This window comes from Varanus komodoensis, unplaced genomic scaffold (assembly GCF_004798865.1).
Source record: "Varanus komodoensis strain SLA01 unplaced genomic scaffold, ASM479886v1 scaffold6_2, whole genome shotgun sequence".
NCBI lineage: Eukaryota > Metazoa > Chordata > Lepidosauria > Squamata > Varanidae > Varanus > Varanus komodoensis.
Genome location: NW_025336346.1, coordinates 8,860,009 through 8,877,834, shown reverse-complemented (window position 1 = coordinate 8,877,834; position 17,826 = coordinate 8,860,009). Strand labels below are relative to the sequence as shown.

At 40.7% G+C, this 17,826-nt stretch overlaps 1 protein-coding gene across 2 annotated transcripts in view; it reads right to left on the bottom strand.

Moving 5' to 3' along the window:
- Positions 1 to 5,377: 5,377 nt before the first annotated feature.
- IARS1 (isoleucyl-tRNA synthetase 1) overlaps positions 5,378 to 17,826 on the bottom strand; it is a 98,471-nt gene continuing 86,022 nt past the window's right edge. For both annotated transcript variants that reach the window (XM_044451679.1, XM_044451680.1), the window contains exons 33-35: positions 16,572 to 16,712; positions 15,077 to 15,229; positions 5,378 to 5,975 (exon numbers count right to left, since the gene is read on the bottom strand). In XM_044451679.1, the coding sequence (XP_044307614.1) occupies positions 5,893 to 5,975; positions 15,077 to 15,229; positions 16,572 to 16,712 (377 nt within the window). In that variant the 3' untranslated portion in view covers positions 5,378 to 5,892. The remainder of the gene's footprint in view (positions 5,976 to 15,076; positions 15,230 to 16,571; positions 16,713 to 17,826) is intronic.

The window sequence follows — 17,826 nt, the reverse complement described above, 5'->3', positions numbered from 1 at the left end:
TGGCATTATTATCCTCTCCAATGAGTCTTGCCTTCTCATGATGTGCTTGAAGTACGACAGCTTCATTTGCATCATTTGTGCTTCCAGGGAAACACAGGCTTGATTTGCTCCAGGACCTACTTGTTCATCTTTCCATCAGTCCAGAGTTTGCAAAATTCTCCTTCAGCACCATATTTTGAATGCATCCATTTTCTTCCTGCCCATTTTCTCCACTGGCCAGCTTTCACACCCACATGTGAATACAATAATATGGAGGAGCTTGGCCTTGGTTTCCCATGAAACATCCAGACAGTTCAGGGTCTTTGCTAGTTCCTTCATACTTATCCTTTCACATATGGCTGCAGTCACCCTTTGAATGGACTGATCCAAGGTATGCCAAATCCTTGTTGACATTAAGGTTGTGTATTCATAATTTTTCAGTAGTCATGATTTTTGTTTTCTTCATGTCCAGCTACACTCCTTTTTTTGCACTTTTTCAGTTTTGAGTATGGGAAATCTTAAGAGATTGCTTAGCATTTGTGAAATAATCCTTTTAAGATCAACTTGCTATATTCCTGATATTCCAGGAAGTCTGACATAATTTCCCTACTTCTTTATATTTAACTTCTTTGGGGTTTTCAAAGAGGCCAGCTAATGTACTCCTCTTAGTTGGTCATTATTCTGAAGGAACCCAAGATTATAGATCCCAATTAAATTTTTCTAGGATTAGTACATCATAATTATACACCATTATCAGCACATAGGAACAGGCAAGTGAAGGCAGAAGGACTGGCCAGAGATGAGCTGGCCCAAGCATCCAGAATGAGAGAACACTGAGGAGCAAAAGTGTTGCAGAAAGTCAGATTTGTCCCCTCTTGACTTAGCTTAAAGGTAAAGGTTTCCCCTTGACATTAAGTCCAGTCATACCTGACTCTAGGGGGCGGTGCTCATCTCCGTTTCCTAGCCGAGGGAGCCAGTGTTTGTCCGCAGACAGTCTCCATGGCCATGTAGCCAGCATGACTAAACACCGAGGTGCACGGAACGCTGTTACCTGCCCACCAAAGTGGTACCTTTTTATCTACTTGCATTTGCATGTTTTTGAACTGCAAGGTTGGCAGGAGCTGGGACGGAGCAACGGGAACTGACCCCATTGTGCAGATTCGAACCGGCGACCTTTCAATCAACCAGCCCAGCAGCACAGTGGTTTAAACCACTGTGCCACCTGCAGTTCCCTGACTTAGCTTAGGCAGACCTTAAAAAATACTAAGTTTTGTTAAATGGCTTGCTATGTTCTTAATTTGATTATTCTGTTTTAAAGTTCTGTATCACCTCAGGAGCCCTTTGAAGCAAAAAAGTCAAAGGTTAAAAGATAATTATTTTAAATAAAATGAAATTTAATTGGGGGATTGTATTCCTCAGCATTAGCTGTCCATATAATGACATAACTACATTTTCCATTTTGGATGGGTTTCTGGCACTATGGGAATGCAATATCCTTTGACTTCTTTCACATCCATCTCAACTGTTCAACGCCTTCTGCTGCATTATACATCTCACCAATTCTCAGATGTATAGGCCAGAGACGATGAATTAACTTAAGCAAACTAGCTACTAATTTGAAACAGTAGTTTGATAGCCATCAACAATTTCTGTGACCTTTCCCTTCCATTAAGGAGAGATTTTGCCACCCAAACATAACCAGTGTATTTGCATTCATTATTTGTAGAAAGCAAGCAGCAGAGGTAAAGATCTGAACTTCCTCTAAGATTCTTCTGTCCACCTCTAAGGTCTGGGTATCCATTTGCAGGGCCAAGTCCAAGTATACACCCAAACTGTAAGCTGGAGTCTTCAGGGGGAACGTCACCCCAACGCCCCCAACTCCAAGCTGAATCCTATTCCCTGCCCTTCCTTTCAATGAACTAGAAGCAATTCTGCTTTGTCTGGACCAAGATACAAATTGTTTGATGTCATCCAGTCCATTACAGACATCAGCTTCCAAATTTAGTACCAGAACCACCTCCTTGGATAGTTCAATATTGGAGTTGGGTGCCGTCGGCATACTGGTGGCACTAAATGCCAGAATTCCCCAGAGGTTTAAGCATAAGCTAAACAGTATAGGGATTCTTGTTATTTAATTTCTATTTCACCCAATAGTCAAAGCCCTTGGAATCCTGATGTTTGGCACAAGCCAGTGGCCACAGTCGGACGGGAATCCCACAGCACCACCTTCGGAAACTTGCTAGATGTTTGGTTGCTCTGCTTAGGTGGGACCTGTACTACAGCAGTTCTGAAGGAGCTACATTGGCTCCCAGTACGGTTTCAAGCCTGATTATCTTTGAAGCCCTAAATGGCGTGGAACCCCTTTTTAATACACATGCTATTTATAGTGTAAGAGCGATCATCCATCAAACTGAAGAGGCACACTGAGTCTGGGTAGCAAGAGCTTCAGTGCTGCATTATAACATTTCTTCAACAAAGTCTGTTCTGACAAGCGTAACTGAGAAGACACTTAGTTTACTTTCAGAGCAATGCTGCTTATAACATTTGAAAAACAGCATTGTGCTTCTCAGTCAAGCCTTCTGCAAAAAAGGGTGTAGGTACAGATGATAACGGAAAACAGATGTTTTATTTTTCATTTGTAGAGCACATCAGCTGCTTATCTAGGGTAAAAATCTAAGAAGCCAATTTTGGGTGTATTTTGCATGGTATGTAAATGGAGTGCTGGTGGGGTTTGGTCCATTTAAGGTATTCCATTCTGCTGGGTAGAACCTATTTTTGGCCACTAGCAGCATCATATGTACTTTGAGCCAGGAAACCCTGCCATTCCAGTCCAGCATTACTTTGAAGCCATGCTCAGCAGATAAATAAATAAATGTACAAGAGTTCTACACACCTTAATAGCATTTGTGGAGCTAATGCAAGTATTAAAAATGCAAAGTGTAATGGTTCCCTTCTAAAAAGTTGGGTTGCACATCTCATTAAGAAAGTTCCATTGCACTTAATACGCTGCTATTATATACTTTATAAAAAGCAATAATAGGAAGTCAGCTGTGGTACTCAGTATGGTTTTTATACAGTGACTGTGACTGAAATTGAAGCCTAGTGAGATGGATTTATGTAGTCCCAATAATCCACACTGAGCTAAAGATGAGCTGTTGTAATGGGCTTCATGTTGCACTTCCCTTAAAATTACTTCAGAAGCTGCAACTAGTGCAGAAGGCGCTAGTTGGATGTTCAGTGGGGTTTTGTCCTAGGCACACGAGTCTCATGCTGAATGTCCACATGTGACTGCCAGTTAGCTCCTGAGCCATGCTCAAGGTGATATTACTGAGGTACAAAGCCATTGGATGCTCAGGACAAGGTTACCCGAGAGATGGCCTTCATGTAAAGGTTGCCTTGGTCTTTATTTTCTGAACAGGAAGCCTTGCTTACTACATCAATAGCCACTTGGACATGGTGGGAAGGGCCTTCTCCATTTTGGCACCCACCATGTAGCACCATCTCTCCATCAAGATCAGGTTCTAATGAACATTAGCAAGCAAGAAATATATGCACACACATGGTATCTGAGGGTCTTATATAGTAAAATTTTGGGCTCATTTTATTGAAGTATTTTTATTCTACATTTCCATCAAGTTTCAAGGGAGGTCTCAGTGACAAAATATTAAATTGGTTATCTTAAAAGCCTCTGATCATAGAAGAGAATAAAGCAGCCAGCAAGAGAGCCAAAAACATTGCAGTCAAAATAGTGTTAGTCCAGGCCAAGTTTTCTCAAAGAAGCATATTTTAACTTCTTGCTAAGCATATGCACCTCTTTGGCAAGCAGAATACTCCAGCCTGTGAAGTGACCACTAATGAAGCCTCCATTGTTGAATTAAGACAGTAGCCTGGCTGTTGTGTTGTGAACCAGCTGACGACCACGGCCAAGACTTACTTCTCCAGTAAGGGATGCAGCTGGTGCATCAGCATAAGCTCAGGGCTGGCACTGCTGCTACCTGGACAGCACTTGATTCAGGAAAACTCCCAAACTACATACCTGATTCTGCAGGTCAGCATACAGCCCCCTCCAACATAGCCTGGACACTTATACCTAGAACAGTTAGACCTCCTTCCTTCTTGTCTGGATTATGTTTCAGCTTATTTACCTCTATTGTGTCATCAGTGACCTCAGGTCTTGGCTGCCAGTCTCCGAGAAAAAGATGCAAGTTAGAGATCAAGTTGAGTGGTGATCAACAAACTGATGACATTGCAGCCCAAATCACTCAACAGTTTTATGTGAATGTTAAAGAGCATGTGGAACAACAGAGACCCTTAAGGCACCGTACATGCTACAGAGAGAACAATATTCCTCAGCATTATCTTCTGACTGCCAGTTCAGGGTTGGAGCCACCAAAGTAGTTTCCATCTCCATCTCCAAAATCAGAAAAAAGGGTGATCCCAACACCAAATCAGATAAATATCAGACAATTCCTTTTCTCTAGGAATAGAAGAGCTGAGATGCTGCTCTGTGGTCCATTGCATGGCTTAAAAATGTTAAATGGGAAATTAACCAATAGTTATCTTGGTCAGCAGGATCTAATGCATTTTTTTCAAGCAGGATGGCAGAGTATTCCTCAGGGATATGTTTGCATCCTTCACCATCCAAGATGCCAGTTGCCCTCTGGCAGCTTGAATCACCCAGGAAATGTATGGGTCAAAAGCACCGTAGTCCATGTACATTCAGAATTATGGTTGTCCCTGTCAAGCAATTTATTTCACTCCATCTTGGAAGTAACTTTCACAAAGTGTTAACTATTTTCAAAACTCCACAAAATAAAGGTGATGAATATACATGGTCTGATCTGCATGTAATGCTAACTCACAGCTTGTATTGTTGAGTTCTGGGATGTCATGCTGTGTGAACAAACTAATCATGCGTTGTTAATTTTGAACACCCCAGAACCCACAGTTAGTTGCTGGGTTGTGAACCTTGGATTGTTTAAACCATAGGTTCTGGTTATGTGTGAACCTAGAGCAGTGGGTTGTTCATACATTTTTTACCAGGTTACTGAGTCAGTGGGCAAGAGTAGCTAAAAGAACAAAACACACAGCCACTCTACATGCTAGTACTACAGTGTTGCAAAAGCATTTGGGATGGAGGGAAGGAAAAAGCAGGGAGACAAGGGAAATAATCAAGACAGTGCAAAAATAAACCAGTCTGTTCTACAATCTGTCAAAGAGACTGGATAGCAAAACACCAAAATAAACTAGGGATTTGCATTGTGTGTGAACTAGGCCACTAAATTTTAACAAGCCTACCTTGCCACGTTATTGGTTTTCATGGTTTTCCAACAATTATCTCTTTCAGATTAGCAATTTAAAATGATTGTTTTAATTACCAGTAAACCAATTCACAGTGTTCTAGATAAAGCAATTTATTGTTCAAAATCATGGACGTTAGAGACCGTTTCTGGGAATACATACTTCACCAATAGTCTATCAGCATTGCTGAACAATGTCAAGGTTGCTCTTATTTAATGAAGATTAAAGTCAACATAACATAGAATGCTGCAGGACCAACAATTTTAGAAAAACTAAAGATGGTCTCTCCATAAAGAACAAGCAGTGAACTGCAATACTGAGGTACCCATCACAATTTCTTTCCAGCAACTAACTGCATAGATCCTTCTGTGTATTTGAGACTGAATATTTATTCTGCATAGCTTTTACAATGTAACAGAATCAAAATTCACTGTATTTAAACCTAAAGCAGCATATTACACATGCACTGATAAAAACACATTCCGTGTAGTACTGCTGTCATTCAAAACATCCTACAGAATTTTTGAATTCTTGGGGAAAGCATCCCAATTTCAAATGAGATCTCTCCATGAAAAGAAATCTAAATCACAGCATCCAAGAAAATGGATTAACTCAGTATTCAGCTGTTGTTTGTGCAGCATGAACGTACACAGTCTTCATATTTAGAGTCTTCATTGAGGTTTCCTTTGTAATCTCTGAAAAAGAAGATAAAAGTTTATTAGCAAGAGCAGCAGCAGTAGTAATTTATTTCCTTTTCAAATAAATTAACACTTTCTCAATGAAAGAAGCTTGAGCAGTAAGTCTTAAAGAAAATTCAGATAACATTTATTTATTTAAAACATTGGTGTGCTGCCTAGTGTGCCACAGCCTCTCTAGGTGGCTCACAATCAAATTAAAAACCATTATAAAAACTAATCATACAACTGAAAACACCACAACCCCTAAAATGCAGAAAACAAAGTAAATTAAAACACAGATAAAATATAAATAAAGGTTTGTGGCATCAGATACTAAAACTCAAATCATACCATATTACGCAACACATATCAAAGTAAAATATTAATTTATACTTGCAATACCCTGCAGAATGATTTGAGTTGTGTATATCAAAATCAGTTTAAGGAAAGCTATGCACAGCCAAAGAAGTTCATATTCACATTCTACACCTTCTAACTCTACTTCTTGGGGTTGGCTCCAGAAGATGTGCTGAAGGACTCCTATTCCATACCTTGGCCACTGGCCCATAGCATCTCTCAGGGATTTGTCTTCCGTGTTACTTATTAATCCACAGAAAACAGCTGGGAGAGGTCTGGAACTATATTTCTTTTTCATCTAATGCCAAGAAAGATGTTGGGGATCTGACCCAGAGCCTGGAGATTATATATAGGTTGCGGGGATGACAGCTATCAAACTGAAACTTAATTCAGGCAAACAGATGGGTCCCTGATCAGGAAGGAAATGAAGCCAGCAATGGGAAGTCCATCTGTTCTGGATAGGGCTCTGCTCCTCTTGAAAACTTGGGTTTGTGGCTTGTTACTAATCTATTGTGAAGGAACAAGCTGGTGAGTTCCGAGAAAGGGAGCAGAGTACTCAGCTGGATGAATTATAAGCCTGATCCATGTCATTTGGATGGCATATGAGCTCCAGCATTGCAGATGCTTCCCACACTGGTAATAGTTGAAAAGAAGTGACCATTTGGAATGGGCAGGCTATGTGATGCCTTTACATTTCATGCCAGCTAGTTTATGCACACAGTCAGTTCCCTTGAAATTTTACTGATGCAGCCATGCTTTTTCAGTAACAACTTATGAACTGGGCCATCTCTAAGGTGTCACAGTCTATTCCTTACCAATCTTCTCATCATCTATCAGAATAAAAAACTGATCCTAATGCACCACTGGTAAATTTTCCCATCTTGCCTTTCTGTAATATGAATAAATTTAATACTAGTATGGGGACAGAAGACTGCAAACACTTTTGACTCTTTAATGAGGCTGGCTGGAGAATAGCCTCAGTCAAAATATCCTGACAGCATTTAATGTTTAAGGACATTTTGGTAAATCTTAACTGGTTTTATTTATTTATTTATTTATTTATTTATTTATTAAAACATTTTTATGCCGCCCCATTCGCCGAAGCCTCAGGGCGGTTTTGATGGTTAAGAATGTATTCAGTCCATTCAACATGTTGCACTACGCTTTTTTCAGTTACTTTTGCAAGTCTCCTAAGCTTAGTCAGTTGTAAAAAATGAATAAAAGAACCAAGCACACAGACTGAAATAATGCAAGCTTGGAGTCTGACTGCCAGAAGCAGAGATTCACTAGGTGGAACAGAGCAGGCCCACTGCTGCTTTCCTGCTGCAGCGTTACGAGAAACTGCTGCTGAGGTTTGGAGGCATCGACAGCTGCAGTGAGAAAAGGAATGCGGAGGTGCACCCTGCTGGTTTCAAGCCGATGGAATTTAAAGATCTGTATCCCACCTCTCTTTGGGCTCAAAACATCTTACACTTGCAAAGAATTAAATGCATCCTATGAAAATCAGAGGTGTTAAAATAAATGGAAAAAACTTTCCAGACAGGTACGTATGGCTTCCTGAGCGAGGTAGTTAAAGTCATTACACAATTGCCCCTGTACTGTACAATCCATTCTGTTGTACCAATAAAGCTAGACTCAAGGTGCATGTTTCACTAGAATTTTCACATCCTGTGGAAAGCACTCTTCCTTTCACTGATTTTTCAATATAGTGTATCTATAAAGGAAAGAAAGTACTTGCAGTACACAGAGTTCTGCCTTGCAAATAACATTTAGATAGCAGGAGCAAGTGCAACCAGCTGCTGTTTTGACACCCAGTGCTTTCTCAAAAACTAGCCATCTCATTCCCAGAAACTGCTGGATCATCACATAGTCAAAACAGGTTGCCTGTGTGATAGTGCCACTGAGAGCAATGAAGCCAATTCAGAATAAAGGCAATGCTTCCTGGCCTCATTTTAGCGTTGCACCATTTTCATGTCCACAATGTGATGCACAGATTGGATGGGATCACACTAAAAGGAAACTGAAAATGAGGAGGGCAACCTGACACTAAGCAGAATATCAGAAAACAAATAGCCATAGACCAGAGGCAAACAAGCTGTTGATATCAGTTGATATGAAATCCCAGTCTCTCTCTCTCTTACACACACATAGAGAGCTGTATTTTACTGAAAATGTGCATTCAACATCCAGTGTAACCCTATTAACAACACATGCAATTCTGCTGCAGTTCAAAACATTTGTGAAAACACACACACAGAATTTTTATTACTGTCAGACAAATAGTATAATAAAAGTGGATGCTCCTGTCCATACATGTTCTGCATGCAGAAAATCCCATGCATCTTCAGAAAGGGCTAGAAATGAATGCTGCCAATCAGTGCTGACAATACTGTGGTAAACAGACCAAGGCTCTGACTCGCTATAAGGCAGCTTCCTATGATCTTGCCTAGTTCCCCATTATTTCTCTCACTCTTCTTCTGCTTTTCTATTTATGAATCATTCACCATCTGTCTTTTGCTGTGATTTTTATTACATTTTGTGGCTTTAATATAAAAGTTAATTATGAAGCTGTTATACAAATATTCATAATTGTACTGCAATATACACTGATTAAGTGCAACAACTTTCAGTCAACAAACATAGCAAAAAAAGGATCCACACAGTACAACAGAGAGTTTTCACAGAGAGTCACATGTGGGAACTGAACAACAGTCAAACCAATTAGAAGTTTCCAATACGTTAGCCTTTTCCAACCTGGTGTTCTTCAGAGTATTTGGACTGCAACACCGAGAATTCCCATCCAGCAGGGCCATTGACTGGGAATTCTGGGGGCTGCAGTCCAAATGTAGCACCCAGAATTGTGGGCGCTGGAAGGCACAATGTTGAGGAAGACTGCAGTAGACAGATCCTACAGCTGCATCAGTTGTCTTGCTTTTCTCTACTGCATTGCAGCTGACCCCGTTAAAACATTCCTTAGTCCATACTCACAAACATAAGATCAGGGCAATAACGTGAAAGACTCATCATGACATTTAGTCATGCTATGAATCTATTGATACCGAGCCAAGTACAAGAAGAAAATGCCACTGCAGTATGCAAATAATAACCTGCACTTTATAGCCCACCTTATCTCACAGTTAGAAGTCAGGTCTAGAAGGCTATCTGGATCCTCAGCACTCTTCTCTGGCACAAACATCTGCTAGTCAGACCTTATTAACAAAACAGCCGGGTGGAGTGGGGATGGAGAGAGAATAAGCCTGGGCATGTTTATTCAGAAGCTCCTATTCAATGATATTTGCTAGCTTGTAAGTGTGCCTAGTACTGCAGCCTTAATTTTGCTCTGGGCTGCCAACTTTCCTAAAAAGTTAAAACGTGTTGGATGAAAGTTACTCTTTTATGCAGGAGCCAAGTCACAACCTCTGTATACTGCTCCATCTTGCAGTCCAAACCAGAAATTCTAGTAGTCACAAAATAAGTTATGCTTGAAATCTATACAGCCTGCCATGCCAGTCGTGGCCATTTCTTTTTCAGCTAATTTACCTGGAGTGCTAATATTCTGCAATTTGTTTATGCAGATACTTAAAATGTCTATTCCAACAAGAGGCTAGCTGCCACTGATTTAATTAAAAGCTACTAGAGATAAACACAGTCTCCCTTTAAAGAGAAATCCAAAGACTGTGGTTAGCAATATACCAGTATGTAAGATAAGCCTGCAGAAATGAAAACTACATGGGAAAAAAACAGAAGGATGCATTCCATTGCAATATGTACACAATTCCCTGACATTTATTTCACGGTGCTTTAATGAGTTCTGTCACCTTGGGTAGACATGGCATCCAAAACAGGTAAATGAGAGCATTGTTTCTTTTGTTACAACAGGGGCACATAAATATATGTGCTGTGAACAGCATTTAGATTCAACATACCACACATAGATCCAACTTGCTTCTCATTGTATTCCAATATTTGCTCAACCCTTTGCTAAGGACTGGTTTACAAGGTTGGGTTTTCTCTTCATTCTGGCACTGCAGCCAAATGAAGCCACTACTTTAAAAAAGTCTTTATGTTCACAAGTTTGTTTTGTGGGGCTGTGTTTGTTTACTTTGCAAGCATGCCTCTCCTGTGCCCCTTCAAGCTATGAGAGTGAGCTGTCTCCTGTCAAGCACCGTTTTGCCTTACATCAGACTTATCATCCCCTTAAGTTTGCCTCTCATGTGTCATGTTCAGAGAACTGGAAAACTGAATCTGCAGCGGAAGCTTCTCGGTATTTTGCTCTTGAATTCATTTATTTTAAAGATGCCTATATTGGCTGCTGCTGTTCTGTGAATACTCCGGGTGGCCTCTGAGAGGCTATAATGTATGCATGCAGACCTAAGGTCTAATGTAGTCACTGTGATAACAGCCTATTTAGTATTACCTGATTACTAGCATTATGAAGCTAGGAGGAGAGATGATCCCTTTGGATATTTATAGAAGGGACTGGATCAGGCAAATTTGAATCTGATCAGCTGGGGATTCTGGCCAGGAGGAAAAGAACAACTGGGAATGATAACTGACAGGAAAGGATTCAGGGAGTCTCTTCAGGTAATCAGTAAGCAGGTCTACTGGCTGGTGGATGGGGTTGAAGATGGACTAAAAGGAAGTTGAGGAGAAAGTAAGCTGCTAAGGCCTCAATATTAAACTATTCCGTCCCTGTGATGGCTGGAGAATATTAGGAGCAGGGAACAGGTGGCTGTGGGAAGCCAGGAGGCTGCCCTACAATCTTGCCAGAAGGTTATACAAGCAGTCATGAAAACCCAGATAAACTATCTAAGGAGCCAGAAATACAACAGGAGGCACTTTGGGACTCAGAGAACTGTACTGAAGAGCTAGACCTAGTTGGTAATGTATTTGGCAGGGGTGGAGGCTTAGAAATTTGTTTTGAGGTAAAAAGGAAATTACTGCCTTGTAATAGGAACTGTATCTTTAGACCTTAACCATTGTCAGCAAGCAGTCTTTTAAAAGTCCTAAAGTATTAGAATTCCTTTACGTACAAAATACCCCTTTAGTAAACCAACTTGCTCAATATGTCATCTTGTCTCTACTGTTGGTGTTCATCTTATGCCTAAGCTTTTTATACCAAGCTACTAGGAGGTTTTGAAGTATTTTAAGAGAATTGGTGGCATCAGAAAAGGATCAGCCTGTGGAACTCTGAGATATAGTTTGAGAAAATTCCTTAGGCCCTGATGCACCAGCATTTGCTAAATATGAGAAACCCCCAAGGGGAGGAACCATTTCCCCACAGGTGAGGTTGTGGCAGCACTAGAAAGAAAATCCTCCATTATCCATGTAAGTCCATATCCCTCCCCCTTTCCCCCCAATCATCTGCTTTGCAGCTGTTTCTTGATCCACAATAAGGAGGTAAGAAATGACCTTTCAAGCCTGGCGAATGTGAGGAAACCCTCTTCCCCCCCAGTTCTCCCTGATGACTTAGAGGGACAAGAGTGGGAGTCATCTCTCACTTCCTGCCTGATGGCAGACAATAGTTGCTGAAGTCATGCCTTTGACTGCCACTGGGGGCCATGTGTGTGAACAACAGATAAGATTCTCTGGCACTGCACTGTATCCATTAACAACTACCTGAAACAAATCCATCTTTTCTCCTAAATATCACTTAACAGTATGTTTCTGAAGAGGGTCTCACTATAAAATGTTTTTGCATGAAACTATTTAAATAAGTGATTCAAGCAAAATAAGTCACAAGTTTAATGTCAATGTTCTCAAATAACCATTGGCAATTTAAAACTAGATATCCATAAAATAACTTAAGGCAGATCACACATGTCAATATGCTTAATCAATAGTTCTGTGTTACTAAAAGTTCTGGATATTAAGACAAGCCCAAAAGAAGGTTTTTTATATTTTTAAAGAGTTTGTTACTAAAGTTGCAGCATACATTAAAAAAATGTAATATTCATGACTGATCAACCTACATTAAGCTAAGTGATGCATTTAGACTTAAAAACAGCCTTAACTTACTGAAATAATATAAAACAAAATAGATATTCTTGAATGAGATATATTTCAAGCAGTCAATATCCAATTACTATGCATCTTATCCTTTGCCAATTATTTTACCAAGCCAGTCATTTCACTATCATAATTGTTAGACAATCTAGATGGAACATTTGCTGTAATAACTTTTTTTCCCCTTGTACCATTGACAGAGGCTGAAGACAAACATCACTCTAACAATAAAATGCCATATCCAACTCCCACTAGGCAATACATTTTCAAAAGTCATCAAGATTTCAAGTACTGCTTCCATTTTCAATTATACAAGATGCTGTATTTTATTCTTCATGCCTATTTTAAAAGTTTAATGACAGCAAATGCCTCAGTTTCAAATGCCTTATGTGCTGAAACTATACCAGCACAACATACCCAATTGTGAAGCGTCTCCATAATAGAATGGGAATGCAGAAAGACCTTTTGTGAGCCAATACCTATTTCATTTTCAGTTTTTAACTTTGTAATAAAAGCAACATACTTGAACAAAAATATCCTGGAACAAACGTACCATATTTTTCGCTCTATAAGATGCACTTTTTTCCCCCTCAAAAGTAAGGGGAAATGTCTGTGCGTCTTATAGAGCGAATGTGAGTGTGCCCAACGCCCGGGACACTGCCAGCCGCCTGCACCACGTGGCACCACCTGGCCGGCACGTGCTCGGCGCGCCCTGCTCCGCCCCCCCTCCAGCGTAGGTGAGAGCTGTGCCGCTCAGGGGGAGGCGTGCAGGAGGAGGAGGAGCTGCGGCCTTTAACCCGCTGGATGCACGGAGAGCACGGAAGGACAGACTGCTCACCCCCACTGCCTGGGAAGACCTGCCGCCGCCACACAGCCCGGAAGACCATCGCTGGCACGCTGCCGGCCGCCTGCACCACGAGGCACCACCTGGCCTGCACGCGCTTGGCGCACCCTGCTCCGCCCCCCCTCCAGCGCAGGTGAGAGCTATGCTGCTCAGGGGGAGAGGTGCAGAGGAGGAGGAGCCGCGGGCTTTAACCCGCCGGCTGCACGGAGAGATGGACTGCTTACCCCCACCGCCTGGGAAGACCTAGTGCCGCCCGGAAGACCACCACCGGCACGCTGTCAGCCCCACGTGGCACCACCTGGCCGGCACGCGCTTGGCATGCCCTGCTCTACCCCCCTCCTCCAGCGCAGGTGAGAACTGTTAATCACAGGTTGGTGTGTGTTTTCAAATGGCAACCCGTCTTTTAAGGAAGCCCATGGGGAAGTGATGGGGAATGTGCCTGTGATTATCAGGAAGCTTTCCATGGATCAGTTATCTGTTAGTTGATCAGACACATTTTTTTTAGGATCAGCAGATATTTGAACAGCATTACCTTCATGTATGAAGTTTATTCTTCAAAGGCTTAGTTCGCTGTGTGTTTGATTTACCGTACAGTATCTCATTTTTTGTCAGAAGTTTTTTTCTATTATTTACTAGTAGGGCAGCATGGACATTACTGGCTTTTTTAGATTTGTTATTGAATTGTCTGTAGCAGCTCTTGTATAACTGGTGTAGATTGTGGATTCCTTCAATAATTCCACTACTGACTAAGAAAGTGATGTCAGTGATTGTGAGCGACAGAGCTTCATAAATTCTGACTCTAGTGATGATGAGTTCTATGGGTTCAACGAAAACTAGAAGAGTACTCGAACTTTAAAGTCTCTCTTTTGTTAATGACAGCGATGACGGTTCTTAATGCCACTGTTGACTGCTGTTCACTTTACAAGGTTGAAATACGGTATTACTGTATTCTGTTATAGTTTATTAAATAGTTTAGTAAACCATTTGATTCAGAATGATTTTTTCTTGTTTTCCTCTTCTAAAAACTAGGTGCGTCTTATGGTCAGGTGTGTCTTACACAGTGAAAAATACGGTAGTTTACCAAAAAACAGAAGGGTTGGATGTGCCATGAGAGACATTTTCCTTTAACAGATTGGCCTTGTTCTCACTGGGGTAATAAGCCTGTACTAGTAAAACCTATGCACTGGCTGTACAACTTTAGATTACCACTGGAGGAACTCACATGATTGAATGATGCTCCAGACAAGATAATTTCCCACACTGGAAATTATTATGTCAAATAACAGGCTTCTAATCCAGTTTTCTCCCTGCAATGACACAGAGGTTTATAATCCCTCGGCTCCCATTGAGCAGGACCCATCTGTATCACAATGCTACTGTAAATGTAGTTGCACTAGCAGAACTACACACTAGAGGAAAATGCAGCTAAAGTTACATATGTGTGAGCACAGTTGTGCATTATACCTGCACAACCATTTGTGTAAGTGCAATGGGCAACCATTTATGCAAGAAAAATAGCAGAGTTCTACTAGTAATATTTGGATACTGTCCTTCTCTGACTACTTTTTTTTAAAGTACTAGTAAATATCTTAATGATTTTTTTCTTTATGCAAATTGCCGGTGTGTTTGGTAAGGAGAACAATATCGATTGTGGCTGCAGAATGGGACAAAGGACTGAACCCACAAGGTCTTGCTTGATTATCAGGTCCTCTGAGCTTGCTTTCGAGTAAGTAAAAAGACATGATGCAATTGCATGCCACTTGTTAATACGTAGTTTAAGCTTAGGCAAAAGGCCTGAGTTTATGAAATGTAACTAATGACTTAGAAAAAACTTTAGAGAAGCTTAGAAGAGTAGGAGATTTAACCCAACATGACACAGTTAACTTGTTTTGATGAGGTCAACACTACTTACCCTCTGTTAATGCTTCATCCAGGAACAATTTTAGCCGCCTGCTTCTGAGTCCAAACACTTTCCCTGTTTCATGTAGGAGCCCTTGATATGTTAGTCCATTCTGACCGACTGGGTTTTCCAAAAGAAGAGTTCCCACCACTCCATTCAAACACTCTAGAGAACACAAGTTGTTATAATTTCTTAGCAGAGGTGATAAACAAAACAGAGTATCTGTTGTATCTTTCAAGGACAGATTTCTCCTGCACTCTCCTGGAAATGTTACGTCAGCTTCCCACTAAACTCCAAGACATCTTCTTATCATTGGCTATCTAGAGGATTATACTGCCATTCATTATTCTACAACTAATTTTTATTAAATGTATGATATTCTTATTCACACAACTTTGCATAGAACAATTTACAACACCTACAGAAGTTGTATACCTTATATACTGGTGTATAAGGAGGCTCACGTTTAAGAGAAGGTTGATATTTTGGGCTATTTTTCTGGTACTTGCCATGCCCAGCTTTTAAGATGATCCCTAATTTTTGCTTCGCTATTTTTCATTTCAAGGGGCTCTTACATGCCAATAAACACAGGTATTTGTCAGCCAGAAACTTCTAGAATCTTGTGACATCACATTACCATATTTTAGCTAATAGTTACACTCCCTCTCCAATTTGGAGGGAGACGGCAGCCCGCAAAGGGGCTGGCTGCCTGGGATCAGTTGGAGAGGATGGCCACCAGCGGGTGTGGGGAGGAGGGCCCTGCAGGCATAACACAAGATGAGCTCCTAACAGTAAGTAGGGTTTTTTTAATGATTATTTAAAAAAAGATGAACTTGTCTTCATTAACTACCCCCTTTTTAAAACAATGAATATAATACGATGAAAATTGTTCACCTTGTGTATAAGACAATCTCCTGATTTCTGGTTTTAAGGATCATCTTATACACCAACATATACAGTAAATGAGGTCAAATTGGTAACTAAACCTGCACAACATGAAGAGTTTATAATCATATGCCATGAGATTGTCATTGCATGCTCAGCTGCTGATAAACTCAGAATACCTAAATTCATGTTATATCCTTGAGTAGCAACTGATCTTGTCAACCATGTCTTCACATTCAGATAACACCTAGTCTTTCGTTCTCTCAGTCACACTCCTACCTCCTTGACTTTCCTCTCTGCCTGTCCCATTGCTTTTTCTGTCCTCTTCTACTTTTTCTCTGACATTTAGTAACTCCTTGCAGAAGAAAGACACACACAACAGAAAGCTGCTATGTGCTAAATCCTTTGCAGTGCCACTATTAAGGATGGAGGGGAGGTGAAGAGCATGCCTGCACCTGCTTAGTGCTCTAATGGTGGGTCATGGGTAACCACGGCATCTGGAGGCAGGAAACAATGCCTAGAACAGTCGTGCATTTATCTGGACTTCCAAAAAGGCCCTAAATTTAAATTTCAATAAACAATTTGATCTAGTGCCATATGATTAACTTCTTACATGGAGTACCTTGTGGTTTTGCATTCACTAGTTGTAAATTGATATACTGACAAAGGAAGCCATCAAGACTGTTTGAGGTTGGCAGTGACCCTGCAGTTACATGAAGCATCTTTCCACTGAGACTCAGCAAATCTGTCGGGTTTTTCAGCTCTGAAAAGTAGGAAAAGCAGGCAAAGCATTATATACCACTGCCCCAGTCATCAGCCACTACTGACCTGCTGTTACATAAGATGTTTTCCTTCTAGGAAGCAGTTCTCAGATATTTATATTCTAGCTGGAAAAATTTATGGTGAGAATTTGTAATAGTACTCACCTGCTGTGAATATTTTAGTTCAATTTGCATGATATAAGGAGAGTTAGATAAGAAACCATTCATTGATTTACCAGACCCAAACTGCCTCCTCACTCTGGTCCTTCTAGTCTATCAAAATGTTAGGTAAATTCCTGGAGAATAATGCTATCAATGCCATCTCGCTATGGGCACTATATACTTCCTCCAGAAAGAGACACCCTGGCTCTGAATACCGGTCAATGGGGAACAGCTGAAAGAGAAGGCGATGATCCTCATTGCCCTACTTCCTGGCTTTCCAAACATCTGTCCCCCCTCCCCCCCCAACAATGACCTTTCTAAAAAAGACATTTAAAATATGTAACTATTCTGACTCTATTTGTTGCCATATAATTTAGAACATTATTTAGAACAGATAAATAATTTAGAACATTAACTCAGTGTACTTCAGTAAAAGGGATATGGCTGGATTCTACATTCAAAATGCTGAGTGGCCTGAAGACTGAACCTTTCCAATGACCCTCATCAGAAAGTGACAGCAGACTCAGGGACATTGCTCTGTGTTCGTATGGCTTGGTGAGCATATCTGTCTTGTGCAGTTTCTCTTTCTCAGCTATGGACCCTTCCATAATGGACAGAAATGCAGCTCAAGACAAGGCAAACTAGAGATTCCATTGCCATACAAAAAAGTGTGTGAGAGAGAAAGGATGATGGGGAGAAGGTTCTCGTACAAGCTTGGGATATTAAATAAAGGAGAAATCAATTTCAGTTCTCAAATATGTGTATTTTAAATGGGGGCTTAATCTAGTTTGTCAACATTCAACACAGACTTGGTTTAGTTTTACATTTTAATGTTTGGTAATCCCAAACATTCAACAAATATTTGCATAACCAAAGATATCCTAGATCACTGCTATATTAAGGAAAGGCAGATGAACATGGCTTTCCTTCTGCTTTAGTTTGCTCTCTCATTAT